The 18,452-nt window shown below is 43.7% G+C and overlaps 3 protein-coding genes across 4 annotated transcripts; 2 read left to right on the top strand and 1 right to left on the bottom strand.

Moving 5' to 3' along the window:
• The first annotated feature begins 1,717 nt into the window (after nt 1-1,717).
• On the top strand, nt 1,718-6,756 carry cdt1 (chromatin licensing and DNA replication factor 1). Its single transcript, XM_041050059.1, has 10 exons — nt 1,718-2,284; nt 3,185-3,310; nt 3,425-3,717; nt 3,854-4,048; nt 4,337-4,482; nt 4,628-4,728; nt 4,840-5,028; nt 5,210-5,383; nt 5,521-5,722; nt 5,899-6,756. The coding sequence occupies exons 1-10, from the start codon at nt 1,835-1,837 to the stop codon at nt 6,060-6,062; spliced, it is 2,040 nt and encodes a 679-aa protein (XP_040905993.1). The 5' UTR covers nt 1,718-1,834; the 3' UTR covers nt 6,063-6,756.
• A 2,376-nt stretch (nt 6,757-9,132) lies between these two features.
• Nucleotides 9,133-12,843, bottom strand: aprt (adenine phosphoribosyltransferase). Its single transcript, XM_041050062.1, has 5 exons — nt 12,693-12,843; nt 11,684-11,787; nt 11,017-11,150; nt 10,484-10,562; nt 9,133-10,226 (listed from the first exon to the last, which is right to left on the bottom strand). Exons 1-5 carry the CDS (start codon nt 12,779-12,781, stop codon nt 10,087-10,089), a joined length of 546 nt encoding a protein of 181 aa, XP_040905996.1. The 5' UTR covers nt 12,782-12,843; the 3' UTR covers nt 9,133-10,086.
• Nucleotides 12,844-13,713: 870 nt separating this feature from the next.
• Nucleotides 13,714-18,123, top strand: tk2 (thymidine kinase 2). Of its 2 annotated transcripts, none has more exons than XM_041050060.1 (10): nt 13,714-13,923; nt 14,868-14,905; nt 15,194-15,268; nt 15,623-15,676; nt 15,922-16,011; nt 16,117-16,190; nt 16,509-16,597; nt 16,715-16,794; nt 16,931-17,011; nt 17,266-18,123. In XM_041050060.1, exons 1-10 carry the CDS (start codon nt 13,758-13,760, stop codon nt 17,350-17,352), a joined length of 834 nt encoding a protein of 277 aa, XP_040905994.1. In that variant the 5' UTR covers nt 13,714-13,757; the 3' UTR covers nt 17,353-18,123. The 2 variants fall into 2 exon arrangements, with proteins under 2 accessions (XP_040905994.1, XP_040905995.1); XM_041050061.1 differs by having other exon boundaries at nt 13,787-13,923; nt 14,790-14,905.
• Nucleotides 18,124-18,452: the final 329 nt, after the last annotated feature.

Below are 18,452 nucleotides of genomic sequence, written 5' to 3'. Positions count from 1 at the left end.
AAAATGCATTTAAAAAACAACAACAACAACAACAGGTAAACAGATTGTTCTTGGTTATTGTTTTGGTTTTTAAAAAAAAGGCTTGCTTGTATTACAGCCTGACATGTGTGACAGGACCCAGTCAATCAATACTGGCGCTAGAAGTAACCACAGTGTATCTTCCCCACCTGACACCGAGATCAATGGCTGTTTTAGTGGCGCCCCCTAGCGTGCAAAGTGTGACCACCCCCGTGACACATGGAGCCACAACTTTTCAGTGTGAAAAGTTTGAAAACATATTCAAGATTTTTGATCATTTGTGATGATCAAAAATCATCACAAATGATCAAAAATAATTTGTGATGGGGGGTCACGTGATCACAAATCCTTCAGCTTCTGTTTGTACCTGTTTTAATTCATCTTTTGTACATTGTGTCTTTAATTAACTTTATTGACATACTTCTTTGAATTGATTGTTTTCAAAAAATTATTTTCTATCTTTTTAACTCACTTTAATCTGTTGCTCAAAGTCGTTGTAAATGAGAGGCCCACCCTGATTTTTTTTTTTTTAGCTTAAATAAAGACGTAAATTAAAAAGGGGCCCCCCAATCGCCAGGTTGGGAAACACTGTCCTTTAATTCTTTAGTAAAAGCAGTGGAAAAATACTCAAATGAGTCTTGGATGAAAGACTTAAGTAAAATTAAAGTATTAGGAATCAGTGTTTGTAGTGGGAACCTGAGGGATTAAGAGGGAACCCGAGGGAGCCTGAGTTCATGATAAGGGGTGAGTGCATATATAGATCAAGAGATAATTCACACAGTACTCAATAGTAAAAGTACTCATTACAATGAGAATGTTTCTGTGAAATATGTGGGGAAGTGGTATCTTATTGTTGGTGATCCAGTTAGGATTTCTGGCAAAGATCAACAGCTGAATATAGTCTGAAAACTTTACGATGCATCAAAGTCTCATAAACTGCTTTTATCATGTATTCTTTTACCATTTCTTTTGAGTGGAGAAACTAATATGTAAAATATATCAATGTCTTCTTCATGTCTGTCAGGGACATTTGATTTGCAGAGAGCATTGACATCAGAAGAGAAACTCACAGCAGTGTGAAGAAATGAATATAAAAGACAATGGCTTGCCGGCAGCTTGTTGTCACTGCAGCAGCTCTTTCTCAATGGCATTGATCATGAAATGTGAGGGCAGGTAATGATTATCAAAAATGATTAATCACATACTTTCTTTTTGAGACATTTATTTTCAATTTATAGAGTCATTTCATCAAGACAACATTTATTATTTCATGTTAAACTTTAACAAAATAAACATAAAGTCAGAAACATTTAATCACACTGTGTTTGTGTTTCTGTTGCTGAGGCTGATGTATCTGATGAAGTGGAAACTTTTTACTGTGCATTCAGGGCCCAGTATGTAGACTTGACTTATGTACAGGGTTTAACATTGTAATCCTATCTATCAATCTAACTGATCAAAGAATCAATCAGTCAAAGAAATAATCAAAGCAACAATAGGATGATTGCTGTTATGGTGGGATTTCTTCTAATACAGCACAAAGTCGTTAGAATCTGAACCGTGTGACTTTAATTACTGCCCCCACCCCTCACCGACACGCCCCACCCTTCTTTTGTCATCCTAGCACGTGGCCCGGATGGGGCGTGGTTTTGCTCATTTCGCGCGAAAGTTCTTTTCTTCTTCCTGTGAAGTGTGAACGTTTCCGGAGAGCGTTTGTTGTTGTACGGTATTTATATCTGTACCGTCTTCGCTTCGCAGTGGAGTGGAGAAGTTGTTGTTTTTTTTTAACACTTCCACCTGAAGCTGCAGCAGCAACATGTCCCAGGCTCGAGTTACTGATTTCTTTGCCCAGAGAAAGAAAGGCATCGGCGGTCCGGTGAAACCAGCCAAGCAGCGCAGCCGCGGCTCCAGCGGGACCAGCACACGGTCAAGATCCGCTAAAAGCAAGGACGCTCTCCTTTGTTCATCCTCTATCCACGAAGAGTTTGTCCGAGTTATCGACGAGGCAGCGGGGCTAAACCACGAAGAGTCTTCTATCTGCGACGCCGCCAAACATGCCCCCTCCAGTCCCCGGACACCGAAGCGGACCTCGGCCGACGCGGAGTTTGACCTCGGGGCAGCCGTGTTCTCAGCCACCGCCGACCACAGCACGGCCAAGAAGAGGCGGCAAGTGGAGGCCGTCCGAGACGCTAAAGCTAACGTCCCGGAGAAAACTACGAGGAGGACGGCCAGGAAGAAACTAGTCCTCCCTCAAGACCCACCACAGGTAACGTTTTTCTGGTTGTGGTTCTTGTCTGTCTCGGTGGATATCAGTTTGTGACAGTCCTCCATCTCTGAGAGGCTCGCCTGTTAGCCCCAGGCTGTCTCTCCCTCAGGTCAATGTTTAAAAGTTTGTCTACATTGATGCAAACAAAGATGGCAGCCAGAAAACACAGCTTGTTGGCTGCGAAACTTTACAGTTTCATGTAATATCAGGAAAAGTATAAATTATAAACCATTTGGACTGAGCCGGTTTTCTGTATTAACTAGTCATAAAGTATGATATAAAACCGTGTCAATGTAAACTGGAATAACAGGGATTATATATTTACAAGTTACTGCAGAGGTAGTACGGTTAATAAATAGTAATCACAGAAAAGGTGCATTTAAAGAAAGTGTGTAAAAAAAAGGTGCATAAAAAACAGTACAGTATAGACAGAGAGAGAGAGAGTGTGACATTACACTGTAAGATCCATTCTCCCCTCTATGGTGCTGAGCTGTCCAGGCTCATGGCTCATGGGATGATGTTTTGGTGCTGGTGTGCAGTGACCCTTTTTGCTTTATATGTAGAGCTGTGTGTTCAGCCTCTATTTATGGACAGTTTGTCAGGCTGTGGACTGAGCACGTAAACTATTTAAAATTATTTTCTGACACTTTCCAGCTTTAAATAAATAACAATTCTTGATTCTAATCCTTCTCAGATCTGTGTTTTGTGGTAAAATGGTTCACGTCAGCAGATGCTTCTTGTGAACAGCAGAAGTTTAAGTCAAAGCAGCTCTAACACTCACTTCCAGTCTGATTTGTGTGTTATTAGTTGCCAGTGTATACAGAGACAGTGTACGTGTGTAACACTCATGAGTTGTGGCAGTGAAGTTTGAGTAAAGTCTGTTCTGTTGTGTTTCTCCAGGCTGCAGCCCAGGCCCCGCCCAGCGAGACGACCCAGCAGCCCTCAGCTCCAGCAGCCGTCGTGTCTGGACACAATGCTGAGAACCATGCAGAAGTCACTAAGAACACTGGAGGACAGGCCAGCAAGGTAACACAGTGTGTTTGGACTGACCGGAGTTTGGCTCTGTTCATGGTTACTTCATGGTACTTGTCCTTTAAAGCCCTGAATTCACTTCCATGTTGATCCCCCCCTGTCCTCCAGGCTCTGTGTAAAGAAGACATTGCAGCCCTCAAGTCTCGTCTTCAGAGGATCAAGAAACATGCAGAGGAAGTAACGAGCACAGCTGCTGCTTCAGTTTCCACATCAGCAGCTGGTCCAGCACCCAACAAAACAAATGTCCCTCTCCCCAAAACCAGCAAACCCCCTGCTTCTGATGCTAAGGCCCTCAAACTCACGGTAGCACGAGCCAAAGAGCTCGCAGCTAAAGCTCAGAGGAGAAACGAGGAGAGAGAGGCCGAGGAGAGCAAGCAGAGCGAGACACAAACCCAGGACAGGTGAGCATGTGCGCTCACACACATGGAGCCAGAAGCTTTCAAACAATACCAAGTCTGTTCTGTGCAGCTGGTACGTGACATTTTCCCATTACAGTCCAAATCAGAAGTGTTTTATTTTGGTTTTCTTCTCTTCCAGCTCTGAGCTCCCAGCGTACCAGCGGTACCACACCCTCGCCCAGGCGGTCCCCCCAGGACTCTCCCTGCCCTATCAGTACAAAGTGCTGGCCGAGATGTTCAGGAGCATGGACACGGTGGTCGCCATGCTGTACAACCGCTGCGAGACGGTCACCTTCGCCAAGGTCAAACAGGGAGTTCAGGACATGATGCACAAGTAGGTGGAAGGACGGAGAGATGGTCTGGTTGTATCTTTCACATGTAAACGAGGATGAGAGTTTCTTTAGAGTTAAAGTCAGTGTAGCTCGTGTGTGTTACAAGGAATCAGGATTCACGTGAAGCAACAAAAAGTGTTAAAGCAATAATTACGTTTTGACAGAAATAGTATAATCATGTGAACAGCTTTCTACTTGATGACATCCTGCAGGTCCACACCGACTGTCAGACAGCAGCAGCTAATGTTTTGCCTCTTTTCTTTGGCCCCTCCCTCCCTCCCTCCCTGCAGGCGGTTTGAAGAGAGCCACGTGGGTCAGATAAAGACAGCGTTCCCTGAGGCCTACACGTTCAGACAGGAGAAGAACATCCCAACCTTCAACAGCAGCATCAAGAGGAGCAGCTACCAGCTCACAGTGGAGCCCGTCATTCTCTCAGGTTAGAACACACCTTTCACAGCTGACTTCTCTCAGTGGTTATCACAGCCTGGATCATCTCACCTTTAATAAGCAAATAAATGAGAAATGAGTACAATTGTATGTCCCTTTATAGGTGTGTTTATTTACATGTGTGTCCTCCTCAGACCAGAATGAAGCGCGCCCCCTCCTGTCGGCCTCTCGTCTCCTAGAGAGAAGACACATCTTCCACCAGAACCTGGTCTCCATTGTCAAACAGCACCACAAGGTTAGCAGCTGCTCCGCTACTGCTTGCATTCATTTTCACAGGGAGCAATTTCAAATGTGGTACGAGCGGAGGTGGTTCTGAGTGGTTTTCAAACCGCCTCTCTGTCTGCAGGTCTTCCTGTCTTCGCTGGTTCCTCCGGTGTCCATTCCAGAAGACAAACTAACCCGCTGGCACCCACGCTTTAATGTGGACACTGTGCCAGCCATCCAGGCCTGCCCTCTTCCTCAGCCTCCACACACAGAGAAACTGGCCACGGCTCAGGAGGTGCTGGACAAGGCCCGGTCACTCATCACACCCAAGGTACGGTGTAAAGTTTAAAACGGGGTCATGTGGCGGCTGGTCTGAAACTGTGAGAGTTGTCTTGATTTTTCAACACCACTTAAACCAAGTGTTTGAGTGTGAGTGTGTTAATCCAGTGTAAGTGGATTCAGCACTGTTCTATCTGGGTTAAATGGAATTGTTCTCTTGTCCCTGTGTTCAGATGGAGAAGGCTCTGGTTTCTCTGGCTCTGAAGACAGAAGATACAGCTGCAGAGAGTAAAGAGCCAACACCTGCACAGAACCCAACAGCCCCCCAGACATCAGCTCCATCAGCTGCTCCTGCAGCTCAGCTCCCATCTGCCCTGAAAGGAGTCTCCCAGTCCTTGCTAGACAGGGTAGGTACAGGAGGAGGGTTCTCAGACTTACCTGTGCTTTATGTGTATTATGAATATGGTTGAATTGGCCAATCAGATGTCTGCATTGTGATTAATCACACTGTTGTGTTGCCTTGGGTGATTTGTCTGTGTTTCAGATTCGAGCGAAGGAGGCGCAGAAGCTCCAGGCGGCCATGACTCGCAACTCCGCCCAGGAGGAGCGCCTGCTGATGATGTCACGGCTCGGGGAGCTGGCGAGGATCCTCCGGAACGTTTTTGTTGCAGAGAAGAAGCCGGCTTTAATAATGGAGGTGGCCTGTAACAGGATGGTGGCCAGCTACAGGTCCGCCCTCAGCGCAGGTTGGTTTCTGCATGGTTTGATAGTGTTTCCAGTATTTTTACCAAGTAGACAAGTAAACAAAGAACAAACAGCATTTTATAGTAGCTTTTATTCTTACTTTGAGGTTGGAGACTTGACCCCATCGTTCAGAAATCGGTTATCTGATTGGCTCTGATTCCTCCTCTCTAATGAACAGGTGAAATGGAGAAACACGTCCGTCTGTTGTCAGAGGTTGCTGCCGATTGGCTGACCATCCATCCAATCAGGAAGGACTTCTACCTGAAGTTGAACAAGAACATGGAGCTCAGCATTGTTCTGGACAAACTGAGCAGAAGACTGAGGGAGGAGGAGAGACTCTGAGAGACTGAGTGCTGATGTGGTGACCTTTCCTTTTGTCAGTGAACTGTCCACCGTCCTCACGTCCCTGCTGTGTGAGCGGCCAGCACACTGACGGCAAACTGCTTTTATGAGCCACTTTTTAGGTGAATTTCACTGGTTCGTTGGCAGCAGGTTCATGACACCAGAAAGTCCAAATATCCTGGGACCACCTGGTATTTCCTCTACCCTCCTGTGTTGTAAACAGGTTGTTTTAACCACACTCTTTTTATAGTTACAGGTGTGCTTGTTTTTTTTTGTTTGTTTTTTTTCCTGTTTTTTTTTTTTCTCCATGAAAGGATTATATTGGTGCACACAGATCTGCTTCCAGTCTTGGTAGAGATCAGTTTTCTACAGTGTAGAACTGATGAGTGTTTACATTTTTAAGTCGTTGTTTGATAATGTTTAAGAAATACAGACATTTGTCACAGCTTTTTTTTTTTCTGAGAGTGCAATTTATTAAATAGAACAGTTTGTGAAACAAAGGCAGTAACTGCATTAATGATCTGACAGTGCTGGTAAATTATTCCTGTAAAGATTACACAAGAGAAAGAAAGAAGAAAGCGAAGGTGTCATCAGTGACCGTATGGGGGGGGGGGGGGGGGTGTTGATCACAAGTAGCAGAAAGTTGTGGTTTGTTTTCCCAGATTGTGAGATTACTGCCTCCACCACAATATGACAGAGGCAACTGGAATTTCGTTTGTGGTTCTTGCAGCAATTAAAAAAAAAAATTCTAACAATAGTGTCTCATGTAGTGGAGTGGATGTTCTGTGAGAGCTGAATGAAATGTGTGGGTAGCAGTGAGTGTCAAAAACTAACCATGGAGCTGAAGTTGGGATCAAACACGGTCAGATTGTTCTTCAGTCATGTTCACTTATTCTTTAATCTGATATTTTTCTACTTAATCAAATGAAGAAGTGGTAAATATATTATTAAGCACGTACTACGGTGGCCGAGAAAGGCCACGCAAATGCGAACGTCGCAACACAAATACAAACGCCTCACAACTGAAGTGAGACAACGGAAGTTGTTACTTGCTGGATACTAAGTGGAAGAGGAGGAGACGTAAGCGAAACCTTCTTCAGATACTTACTCATACTTAAGCTAACTTAAGTTAGCTTCATAGTAGTCCAAATTTAGACGGCAGTGTACATAAATATTAAAAGGTAATTATTAGCATTGTTCATTTGTTACAATCACACAATGGCAGCAATAATTGTAAATTTCTGAAGAAGGTTTCACTTATTGCTCCTCCTCTTCCACTTTGTAGCCAGCAGGTACTTGTGTTGTGGCTTTTGCATTTGCATTTGCTTGGCCTTTCTCGCCCACCGTAGTCAGTGAATGACAACAGTTCAACTGAAACACAGCCTTCGCCACCAGGTGCCGCCATTATCTCTGATAGAAAAGCTAAAAGTCCCATGAAGAGGGCTGGTTGTCGCCGGGTGCGGTGGCGCGCGCCTGTAATCCAAGTTCCCGGGAGGCTGAGGCTGGAGGACCGTTTGAGCTCAGGAGCTCTGAGCTGCAGCGGACTGTGTCGATCGGGTGTCCGCGCTAAGTTCGGTATCGATATGGTGTTCCCGAGGGAGCCCGGGACCACCAGGTCGGAAACGGAGCAGGTCAAAGCCCTCGTGCCGCTCAGTAGTGGGATCGCACCTGAAAGTCTGTATTTAAATAGACCATTATCTTCAGCATATACTCTCAGAGGCAGTAGCCCACCACTCAAAGAACCTGTGCTGCATGTGTGTGAGTCTCTTAATTACCTTTGGTGTGAGCTCCCAGGTGAAAGGGGCCAAATGGAGAGATCTTACTTCCAACATTGTCAGTAACAACCTCAGGTAAGTTCTAAAATCAAAAAGCAAAACAATCAAACTGTCTCGTCTGTGCAATCAAATGTTTTCAGTATCACATTCCAAGATACTTTTCAAATAACAGCACAGAAGATTTCACCAACAATTTCTTACCATTTCTTTACACATTTCTTTAAGCCAGTCTTTGTAGACTGACTCCAGCCGCTTGACAACGTTCTCTCTGCAAATAAAACAGAAAAAGCATTTTCAAATATTGAGCTAAAGCATCTTATGGTCCTCTTTCACTTGTGCTCTACCAATGGCATTAACTTCAGTCACCGAGGAGCTTGTTGTTTAACTCATTGTTCTTTTCACAGTAAAAACCAACCCAGAGGTCTCAATAGCAGCATCACATCCAAGATGCTGAGTCACAACAAAAGCAACAGGTTGTTTTGATTCTACCTCTACAAACGCTGTTAATTAAACAAAGTGAGAGTAATGACATAGAAAAAGATGTGTCATACCTGTGTCGCAGCTGCAAGTCGTCCTCAAATATATCATATGCTCTGAGACTTGTGATTCCAGACATTATAATATTGTATGTAGTCAAACTACTTCACCATTTTCTCTATGGTGAACACAGAAGTGGATTTTTAAAGAAAAGGAAAATACTGGATGTCATCATCATCATGCAGCTTTCCTCTGGATCAGCTGCACTGGGTGGATTTTAAACATCTGCTCTCATCAATATTTGGATATGAACAACTGATCAGACGACTGTGTGTAATGTGAAAGGCATGGCTTGTGGTGAACCTATAGAAAATGATCATCTCTCTCTGTAGTTCCCCTCATGCTAAAGAGTTTTAGCATCTTCCAGTTCATTATTTTGCTTTGACAGTGCATCTTCACTGCTTTGGTTCACTCTCACTCTTTCCTTTACCAAAGCCTTCAGGAAGCTATGAACAGGAATGCTTTGCAGATCAGACTTTTCATATTTTTAGTTCTCTGTCTCAGGCTCTGTCTGGGGTACACTGTCCTGACCTCAGGATCACAAAGAAGGCCTCATAGAGATGTCCACTGGGGACTGTGTTCTGTTTTATTTAATTGCTTAATTTTTTGTTTCATTCTTTATTTAATTTGCATTTTTTTCTTGTTTTTTTCTTTTGTTCTCATGTTTATTCTCTTGTTTATTATAAGTACATTTTATATTGTTATCAAGGTTGTTTTATCTAATGTTTTTTTTATGGAGTATATCTATATATTCAGAATTGCAGCACTCTGTTTCAGAATGTAATATCGTTTATTATTCTATTTTATTTCCTTTATTAAATTAATGTTTGCAGTTCAAACATAAAAAATCCAGACACAAAAATGACAATGACTTGCTGAACACAGGTAAACAGAACAGTGGTTAGCAGAGAGCCATATGACTTTAGATGACTTTAGAAGACGATGCACCTGAATTATCTCAGCAAATCAAACAGCCTGAGCTTTTACTGTTCATTAATTTGTTTTTGAAAACCTCATATGTCCATCAAATACACACTGTGTGCACAAACATAAAGACCTGAAGACTCTGAAATCTCCAAAAGCAAAAAAAAAAAAAATTATATAAAATATTCATTTCTGCTGTTCCTTAGCTAGCATAACATGCTACAGCTACCTGTAGCTTCACGTGGCTAGCGTACCCTCAAGTCAGGGACATGTGTTCCTTCCTACAGAAGTGTAAGTGATTAAATATACAGATAAAGAGGACAATGTGTTGTTTTTGGATGATATCAAATAGTCAAACACAATAAAACAATAACTGTATGTTCAACCTGCCCCAGATAAAATGTTAAGCCTTTCTAACTAATCTCAGTCCATCCATCCATCCATCCATCCATACCTGCTTCTTCCTGTTTTGGCACACAGGGGTGCAGGGAGTGAGTTTTACGACATATTAAGACTCCCTAAGGAACCATGGAAACCAAACTGTTTCATTTTTCAGTATCCCAAAGCATTCTGGGTAAGGCTCCAGCCCCTGCAACCAGAGTATTAACAGAGAGATAAATATTTTCTCTCTTGGTATTGGCTGAAATGCAAAACCGTACATGATTGACAAAAACAACTGTTGTGAGTGTGAGTGAACTGAGGAGGTCTCTTGTTTTCTTGGAGGTGACGCCCGCTGGTTGTAAAAACCAGCGCTGGACTTGTTTGCAGCGCGGGAGCTGCAGTGGTCTTCAGTACTGAAGCAGGGAGAAGACACTGTGTGGTTTCAGTTTGTCGGTGCCGTTCAGGCCTTTGAGCTCGATGATCACCATGCAGCCCAGAATCTCGGCCTGCTGTTTCTTCATCAGCTGACAGGCTGCATGCAGCGTCCCTGCAACAAACGCACATACGACATTTGACATCACTGAGCCACAGAGTTCCCATGATGCTAAAACGCTCCGGTCAGACCGAAAACACCAGGGGAAAAAAAAAAATTATGATGTCCACCTTTATTGTGTTAAAATTGTTGGTGGCCTCATCCCGCATGACTCTCACCAACAAATCACAGCTGGCCAATCAGGTCGCCTACTGCAGCTCTGTAGGCTGGACTTCATCATACATGTCTTTAAATTTTAGAGAGCAGCTCACCTCCGGTTGCCAGAAGGTCGTCAATGAGCAGAACCTTCTGTCCTGGAGCCACTGCATCCTCCTGGATCTCTGCCTCTGCCTGGAGGAACAAGAGTGAGACTCTTAGGAAACACTGCTCATTAGACAGACCACAGTGAAGCTTCTCAACAGCTGAGACTGAAACAGCTCTGCACTGACGCAACAACGTAAGGAGCACGTGCTCCCACGGCGCAGGTGACCTCTGACCGAAGCAAAGATTCAAGTTCCAGCATGATGACACCTCGAAGGAAAGAGGCAGACCAATCCAGGACACGGCTGTGGAAATGTTCTTAATGCTTAATGCCAGAGTTTTCTGGCTGAAGTCGTCCTTTTTTTTTTCTTTTTTTTTTTAATTTATAGCCAATTTCTCCTCTGAGGCTCTAGCATACCCCTTGTGTTATATTATAATATCATGTTCTTAATTCATGCAGGTGAGGACCACTTTGCACTTTAGAACTGTAAATACAAGATATTATGACTTTAGATGCAGTTTGTGTGTGTTTTATGTTCTTTACCTTGCCATACTCCAGGTCATACGCCACAGAGATGGTGGGTCCAGGCAGCTTGCCCTTCTTTCTGACCAGAACAAAGCCGACACCGAGCCGCTGTGCCAGCAGAGGCCCAAACAGGAAACCACGAGCATCTAAACCTGCACACATCCAGGTAACAGAGGACAGGTGGGTACCAGTCATTAGAAAGACACGGGAGATCAGGAGAGGATGTAGTTAAGTAGTCTAAATAATAAATGTACAGGTGGACAGTCATGGCTGTCTGTGAAGATTCTCAGTCATCCAGGTCATGGTCTTTGTGTATGTAAGATTTTATTCATTACCAAAGCCAACATGGACCGAAAAAAAAAAAAAAAAGACTGGTGTGGAGAGACAACCATCCATTCACATCATCTCTAATGGTCTTCATGACATCTGGGCCATCTAAACCAGAGGTTTTTGTTAAAGGGGAGGCTACATTCTATACTGATATTTCCCTCCATTAGATCTCTAACTGAAGGGAGTGTTTGCCGAATTACTCTGATGGGCGTGAAGGTTGAGGGTAGAAAGATATCTGACCAAAAGAATCAACTATATGTCACACAGCCAGTGGAGCTGATGCAGGGTTGATGAGGCTTAAATAAGGGTAAAGAACGCTGGTTTCCATTAAAGGGGCTTTGCCTTGTTTTCTTACCTACAATCAGATCAACCTGCTCGTGATTCTTCCTCACGTGTTCTTCGAACAGGTCGACCACCGCCGTCAGAGCTGCTGGGTTCTTCAGGATGGGACAGATGTCTCTGCATGATGCACACGGGTAACATCAGTCATTCAAAATGAAATATCAACAGAAAACACATTTTATGTCCAGAGAGCACATTCTGTATGATCTGTATGAGACGTACTGTGCTCTGCCGGCAGCTTCCTGCATCTGACTGGATGAATCAGTGAATTATAGTAGTGTATAGAGAGAAGGAGCTCGGCAAGAACTGAATGGATGGAGCAGTGTACTTTAGATAAGGAGTTAGACTCCGGTCTGATCCTCGATCTCTGGTTAACTCATTCATACACTGCACAGTTTTTACTTCAGCTTTCAGCCACATGTCTCAGCTGTCATCAGCAGACACAGTTTGCTGGGTTGTCACGGAGCTGGTTCAGCTGTCACCACGCGATCTGCAAGTGTGGAACTGCGGTCACGTCGGGTGGAAAACATAACCACACAATCCTGGACAAAACCAGATATTTCCCCTTTTTCAAAAAGGCCAGAGAGTTTACAGAATAGTCCTTAACTACAGTTTGGGAGTAAATTTACTCATGACCAAAGTGGCTCTTAATTTCACCTGAGGCCCTAACTGACAGAGACCAGCCTGGACTCACAGGTAGAACAGGAAGTAGTTAGTGCACTAACTGAACAAACACAAACAACAAATACAGACTAAAGGCTGATGTTACATAACTTTATAAGACATTTCTTCAGAATGCTCTTTGACATTTTTGAGAGACCAAAGTCCCTAATTCCGTGGTCCGTTTCCATGGCGACAGGCGATAAGACCTGTATCCTTCTCCAAAGCTCGAGACTCCCTCTCTCACCTGGCCAGCCCCGCTGCAGAGGGTGGGCTGCGGGAGACGGACCATGTGGGAACCCCTAACGCAGATGGAGCTTCACACAGGACTCTGGTTTAAAGGACAGGGATCAGTGCCTCACCTGAAATCGATCCCTTTCTTCGGGAAGTCTGGAATGATTCGGATGTTTCTGTGCACCAGCTGGAGTTTGGACTCTGGGTCTGCTGCCATTCTGACGAGCTGCGGGCTTAGGTATGATCAGCTCCTGCTGCTCTCTAAACCTTTTCCCCCTCACTTCCACTACTTCTTCGTGTCACACATCATTGAGACGCGTTACCGCCCCCCTCTGGGCTGAAGTGCTTGTTGTTGCGCAAACTGAATGCGGAAATTTTTATTTTATTTTTTTTTTTACAATGGTTGTTTTGAACTTTACTTTGAATATCCCTACAATCACAGTGACAGTTATTAATATTATCACCTGCTCTTCCTGGAGGAAAAGCCACTCCACTTGTTTGTGCTGAGCACTGAATGTGTCCCATTCAGTGATCATTGCTAGTCTTTGGATCATGGTTGTATTTAGAGATAATGTATTAGCATGCTTTTAACAGGCCACCACGAACCTTTCAATCAATGTCCCTCAAGAATCAGTTAAAGTATCTTGTTGTGGGGACATTTTCTCCTGTTCCATCCATCATGAACATGCACACTGAATTCCCTTCCTTTAGGTTGACTACCTCTGTACAGTAGAGAGAGAAGACATCCAACCCAAGACAAGGGATACAAATTCATTATGAAACATAATCAAAGAAACATACGGAAAAGGATTAGGGACACGTGGGGAAAAAAACTCGGGAAAGGTAGAATTATTCTAAGTTTAATCTCAGAATTCTGACTTTAAACGCACAATTCTCATTTCCCCCTCATGTGTCCCTAATCCTCTTCCGTACCAAAACAAAAGTAATGTATATCATACAGGTTTTAATTCAATTTTATAATGGGAAGAGGCCTTCACAGTGTAATCCAGTGAAGGATGAAAAAAAAACCTTAACAGTGATCGACAGTAGATGGCGGTAATGCGCCCGGAATGTTGCTCAATATCGCACGAAGAAGAAATTTCCCCTCCTCCTCCTCCTCCTTCTTCTTCTTCTTCTTCCTGTTTGATGCAGGAAGTTACGGAATATTTACGGGCAGGTGTGTGCTGTTGGAGATGTCGGTAGCTGGTGGTGGACAGTCGTTGTTGTTGTTGAGACGGTGTGTTAGGCTCCTGTCTTTTCGCTGTGCTGCTGGAGGTGACAGAGGCTCACTGCTCGGCGCGTGGAGCGTGAGCGCGTTCCACAGCAGAGCACTGAGCGGCACGCGGCGCCTTACCCCAGGTCAGTGGTGCTGGGACACAGCGGACACGAGTCCTTAAAAATCCAAAAATTATTGTAAAGTTTCCCCTGAAAATGCATTAGAAGGTATTAAATGTCTTTCATATTTATTTAAGTATTCCAGTATTCTGAGGGCTGTAACGTTAGTTATATATGATTTTAGCAAAAACTAGCTTAAAACCTAGCTTAAAAAGCCTCCAGTATTATTGTTCCGGATTTCTGACCATATGTTAAATATGTGGGCCATTAATTAATTAGTAATTTATCCAGATCATGATTACAGATATTATTTGAAATTAAGGGTCTATTCAGCAGGGAAGGACTGACAAAAGTGAGATATATACATGTCAATAAATTCACGGACTTGTTAAATAATCGTAGTGCAGATTGATCCTGCTTTATTGATATCCTTCTTACTTTGCTGACTGTATATAACTGTTCAGAGGAAACTGAACTTTGAGTAACCTTCAGGAGGTCTCCTAGTTTCACACACGAGGTGCTCTGTGAATACATCCCTTGACCTCTGGGTGTCACATGATCACTTCTGCTCATTCAGTTTTTCCCCCTTTGCTTTGACTAACTGCTTTGTGTGTGCTGCAGTCTGCGAGTGCTGTGCTATTTGAACATCTGCAAATTGGACTTGGGATGACAGTGACTATGGTGTTAAAATGTGGACCTTTTTTTGGGGGGTGTGTCTACATCCATATTGGGTGCATCAGATTATAGATGTAAATACTCTGAAGCACTTTATCCTGATACTCACTGTTTCATTTCCAGTCCTGCAATACAAACCTGTGCACCTGCTTAAACACTGTGCTGCACTTGCTGTTGCATTTTAACATCTCTCTGTCCCTCTGACTTTGCTGTAGCCTGCTGACCTGAGAGAGGCCAGCACTGGGAGTTGTGGGAAGGGAAGTCTTGTCTCATTATGTTGTCTTCCTTCCAAGGGAAGCTTGTGCGGAATGGAGAGGATAAGAAAGCAGTGGTGAGTCTCCACCGACACGGTCTGCAATCTGAGATTTCATTTTTCATTCCTGCGTTCATTCCTCACAGTACGGTACACACCCCGAGATGATCTGCGCTCAGCAGGGTCGGCTGCCTTTTTGTAGTGCGGGAGTCGTTTTCCATTGTTACGTGTTTGGCCGAGGCTAAATACCAGTCATCACAATTCACATACTGAAATTCAAGATCCTCATATCACAGTAATGTCCTTATTCTTCATCATTTCTGTGGACGGGCCAGTCAGCATCTGTCTCTCTGTCACTGTCTCCAGATCTGCATTGAGGGGAACATCGCCAGCGGGAAGACGACGTGTCTGGAGTATTTCCGCAAAACCAGCAGTTTAGAGGTACGGCAAAGCAAAGTTGTGCTTACTGCAGATTTGTGTGTGTGTGTGTGTGTGTGTGTGTGTGTGTGTGTGTGTGTGTGTACTCCGACCAGGAAGTACCACTCAATTTGTTTTGCAGATTGGCTTGAGTTGTGACACAGCTGTCAGTTGACATGAGAGGGAAGGCTGGACATCAGATTAAAGGTGTTATAATAAAAGACAGGAACTGCTTTTTACACCATGTGTGCTTTCCTCTGCCTGAATACTTTGAGTCCCACTCCTTCCTTGAAAAAAGATGAAACACCAGAGAAAACCCGGAACATCAGAAGCACAACATATTAAAATATTATTCCTGTCTCCTCTCATTTGTTCCAGGTCCTCACAGAACCAGTCTCTAAATGGAGGAATGTCCGTGGACACAACCCTCTGGTACTGTGCACGGCCGTGTTGTTGTCATTGTGTAATTGTACTGATCTGATATCAGACCTTTGTGATCAGGTCAGGGACCCTCAAAGTATTTGTAGGATAACTTCGGAGAGCATTGAATGGAACAGTACTTTTAAACAAAAAAAAGGTTCTTAACGGAACCAAACAAAAGATGGAAATAATGTGAATTAGTTTCCTGCGTGTGCGCCATGCTGGTTGTATCAGCTGTTTGCTCCTGTCCCCTTCAGGCTCTGATGTACCAGGATCCTGAGCGCTGGGGCATCACACTGCAGACCTACGTTCAACTCACCATGCTGGATTGTCACTTGTCATCCATAGTAAGTGTCCTTTTTTTATTGTTCGTTAGCTAATATAGGCTGCGTCAGCCTGCAGTGCTGTCAGGAAATCAGCTGTGTGTGCTAAAAGCTTCTTGTTGGTTCCAGTCGGCTCCGGTCAAGATGATGGAGAGGTCCATCTTCAGTGCCAAGTACATCTTTGTGGAGAATCTCTTCAGAAGGTAATGTTTACCTGTGGGTGGCAGAAACTTCAGGGCCAGAGCAGACCAAGAGACTAGATACATAAATCCATACAGCACACAGCTTCTGCCGCACAATAGTTCAGGCTCCTGGTCTATGTTTAATGCGTCTTGCAAATCTTCTGATTTTATATCACAGTGTAGATATTTGTCTCACAACAATGATGCAGCAGTGTGTTCAGTCCAGTATGAGCATAAAACAGTCTGATGCCGACCACGTACAGTCACACACATCAAAAGAACCATGAACAGTGATGGTTGGCACATTTGAATCATCTCATTTTTTTTTTCTTTTTCCAGTGGGAAAATGCCAGAGGTGGACTTTGCTGTTCTCAGCGAGTGGTTTGATTGGATCACAACTAACATTTCCATTCCCGTTGATCTGATTGGTGAGAATCACACAAACACACATTTAATAAGGATTATGATGAGTAGGAGAAGAAGCACAGTGGTTGTAGTGGCTTATTGTTCTGACAGATACCCCTGGCTTTTTCCTCTGACTCCAGTCTACCTGCAGACGTCTCCTCAAACCTGCCATGAGAGGTTAAAGCAGAGGTGCAGAGAGGAGGAGAAAGTCATTCCACTGGTGAGGAGGCAAACTCCAAACACTTCACCAAATAGCTGAACTGTCAGTCAATTTAATAAGATTAACGTTCTGTAAATTGGTCACTAATGTACCACCTTGTGTATGTGTGTGTGTGTGTCCACCATCTGTCCACCAGGAGTATCTGGAGTCCATCCACCAGCTGTATGAGGACTGGCTCATCAAGCGTACCTCCTTCCCTCTCCCTGCTCCTGTTTTGGTGAGTGAGGCTTCTCTCTGCTGTGGTTTGAGTAGATATTTCACATTGGGCACACACACACACACAGATGAACCTTTTCCTCTGACTCTGCACACTGAATCAGCACCATGGTGTGTTTCCACTCTCGTCCAGATGTTATAGTGACCACGCAGTGTGTATTAGTTTGTGTCCTGCAGCAGCTGCAAGCCTGTGATTCTGATCTAAATGTGTCTGTGTGTGTGTGTGTGTGTGTGTGTGTGTGTGTTTTTGTGCAGGTGATTCCTGCTGACCATGACCTCCAGAAGATGCTGCACCAGTACGAAGAAAACCGTGACAAGATCCTAGCAGCTAGCTACATCTGATACTCAAACATACCGTTACACACACACACACACATACACACACACATGAAATGAAACACATCCCTCCATCAATACAGGAAGTCCTATAGGGCTGTTTACAAACCATAGTTTTACAACTGATCTGTTACATTAACTTAAGTTTTTTCACTAGCAACTATAATTTTATCTTTAAGATTCTGATGTTAATTTTTAGCTGTTTGACAGCTCATTCCTGTACATGTGGAAAACTTGTTACCAAACTCATATATTAGAGGTACTCTCACCTGCAGAGTGGACGTCAGTACAGCTAACACATTCCACTGACACTCAGTCTTTGATTTAAGACACTAGAAAGTTTCTAAAAAAGACTTCCAGCTGTCAGAGACTTCGTCCGTAGAGTTCATCGCTTTAGGCCGTGACATTGAACTCGTTCTTTCTGCGTGCTGTTTCTCATCAAGTAGTTATTTATTAGTTTATGTTATTATGTGATGTGATGCACTTGAAGGTCATCCTGAGAAACCTCAGCGGATGGGATCGTAGCGGGTCGCAGCGGCAGCACAAAGTGGTTCTTGATTTGTAAAATGAAAAGCTGCACCAGTAACAAGCTCCGCTCCACCTGCTACAGACAAACAACGCACAAGTCCCCGTGTACTGTAAAGGGATTTCACAGATTATGGGACCTTATTAAGACGATGTAGAACTGAACTGTTTGTCTTTACTTCATTTTAAAGAAGGAACCATTGCTCTTTGTTGTACGTGTCTTGTCGTATTCATTAAATTCTGCAGTCCTGACTTGGATTTTGAACATTTCTGCTCTTTTATTTTGGTCAGATATGTTAGATGAAAGAGTTTAAAGATCACTTATTTCTTTAGGATATACGAGGAATTTCTTAAGTCACCCTGGTGTTGGTGTTTTAGTAATTCTGAGAAAGATCCTGTGTTATTCCATGACCCTGTGGTCTTATAAAGGGGCTCTGTGTCAAAACTAGATTTAAAGACCTTAATTATTTTGTTTTGCTCAGTGCTCACATGGTTCATATCACTGAGTACAGTGGTGTTGGTCTAATGATAGAGGCTGTCTAAATCCTCTCCCACTGCACACACTGACGCTCTTTACAGCA

Source organism: Toxotes jaculatrix, chromosome 11, assembly GCF_017976425.1.
Source record: "Toxotes jaculatrix isolate fToxJac2 chromosome 11, fToxJac2.pri, whole genome shotgun sequence".
Classification (NCBI taxonomy): Eukaryota; Metazoa; Chordata; class Actinopteri; family Toxotidae; genus Toxotes; species Toxotes jaculatrix.
The sequence above is the reverse complement of the archived record's forward strand: the minus strand, read 5'-3'. Positions and strand labels throughout refer to the sequence as shown.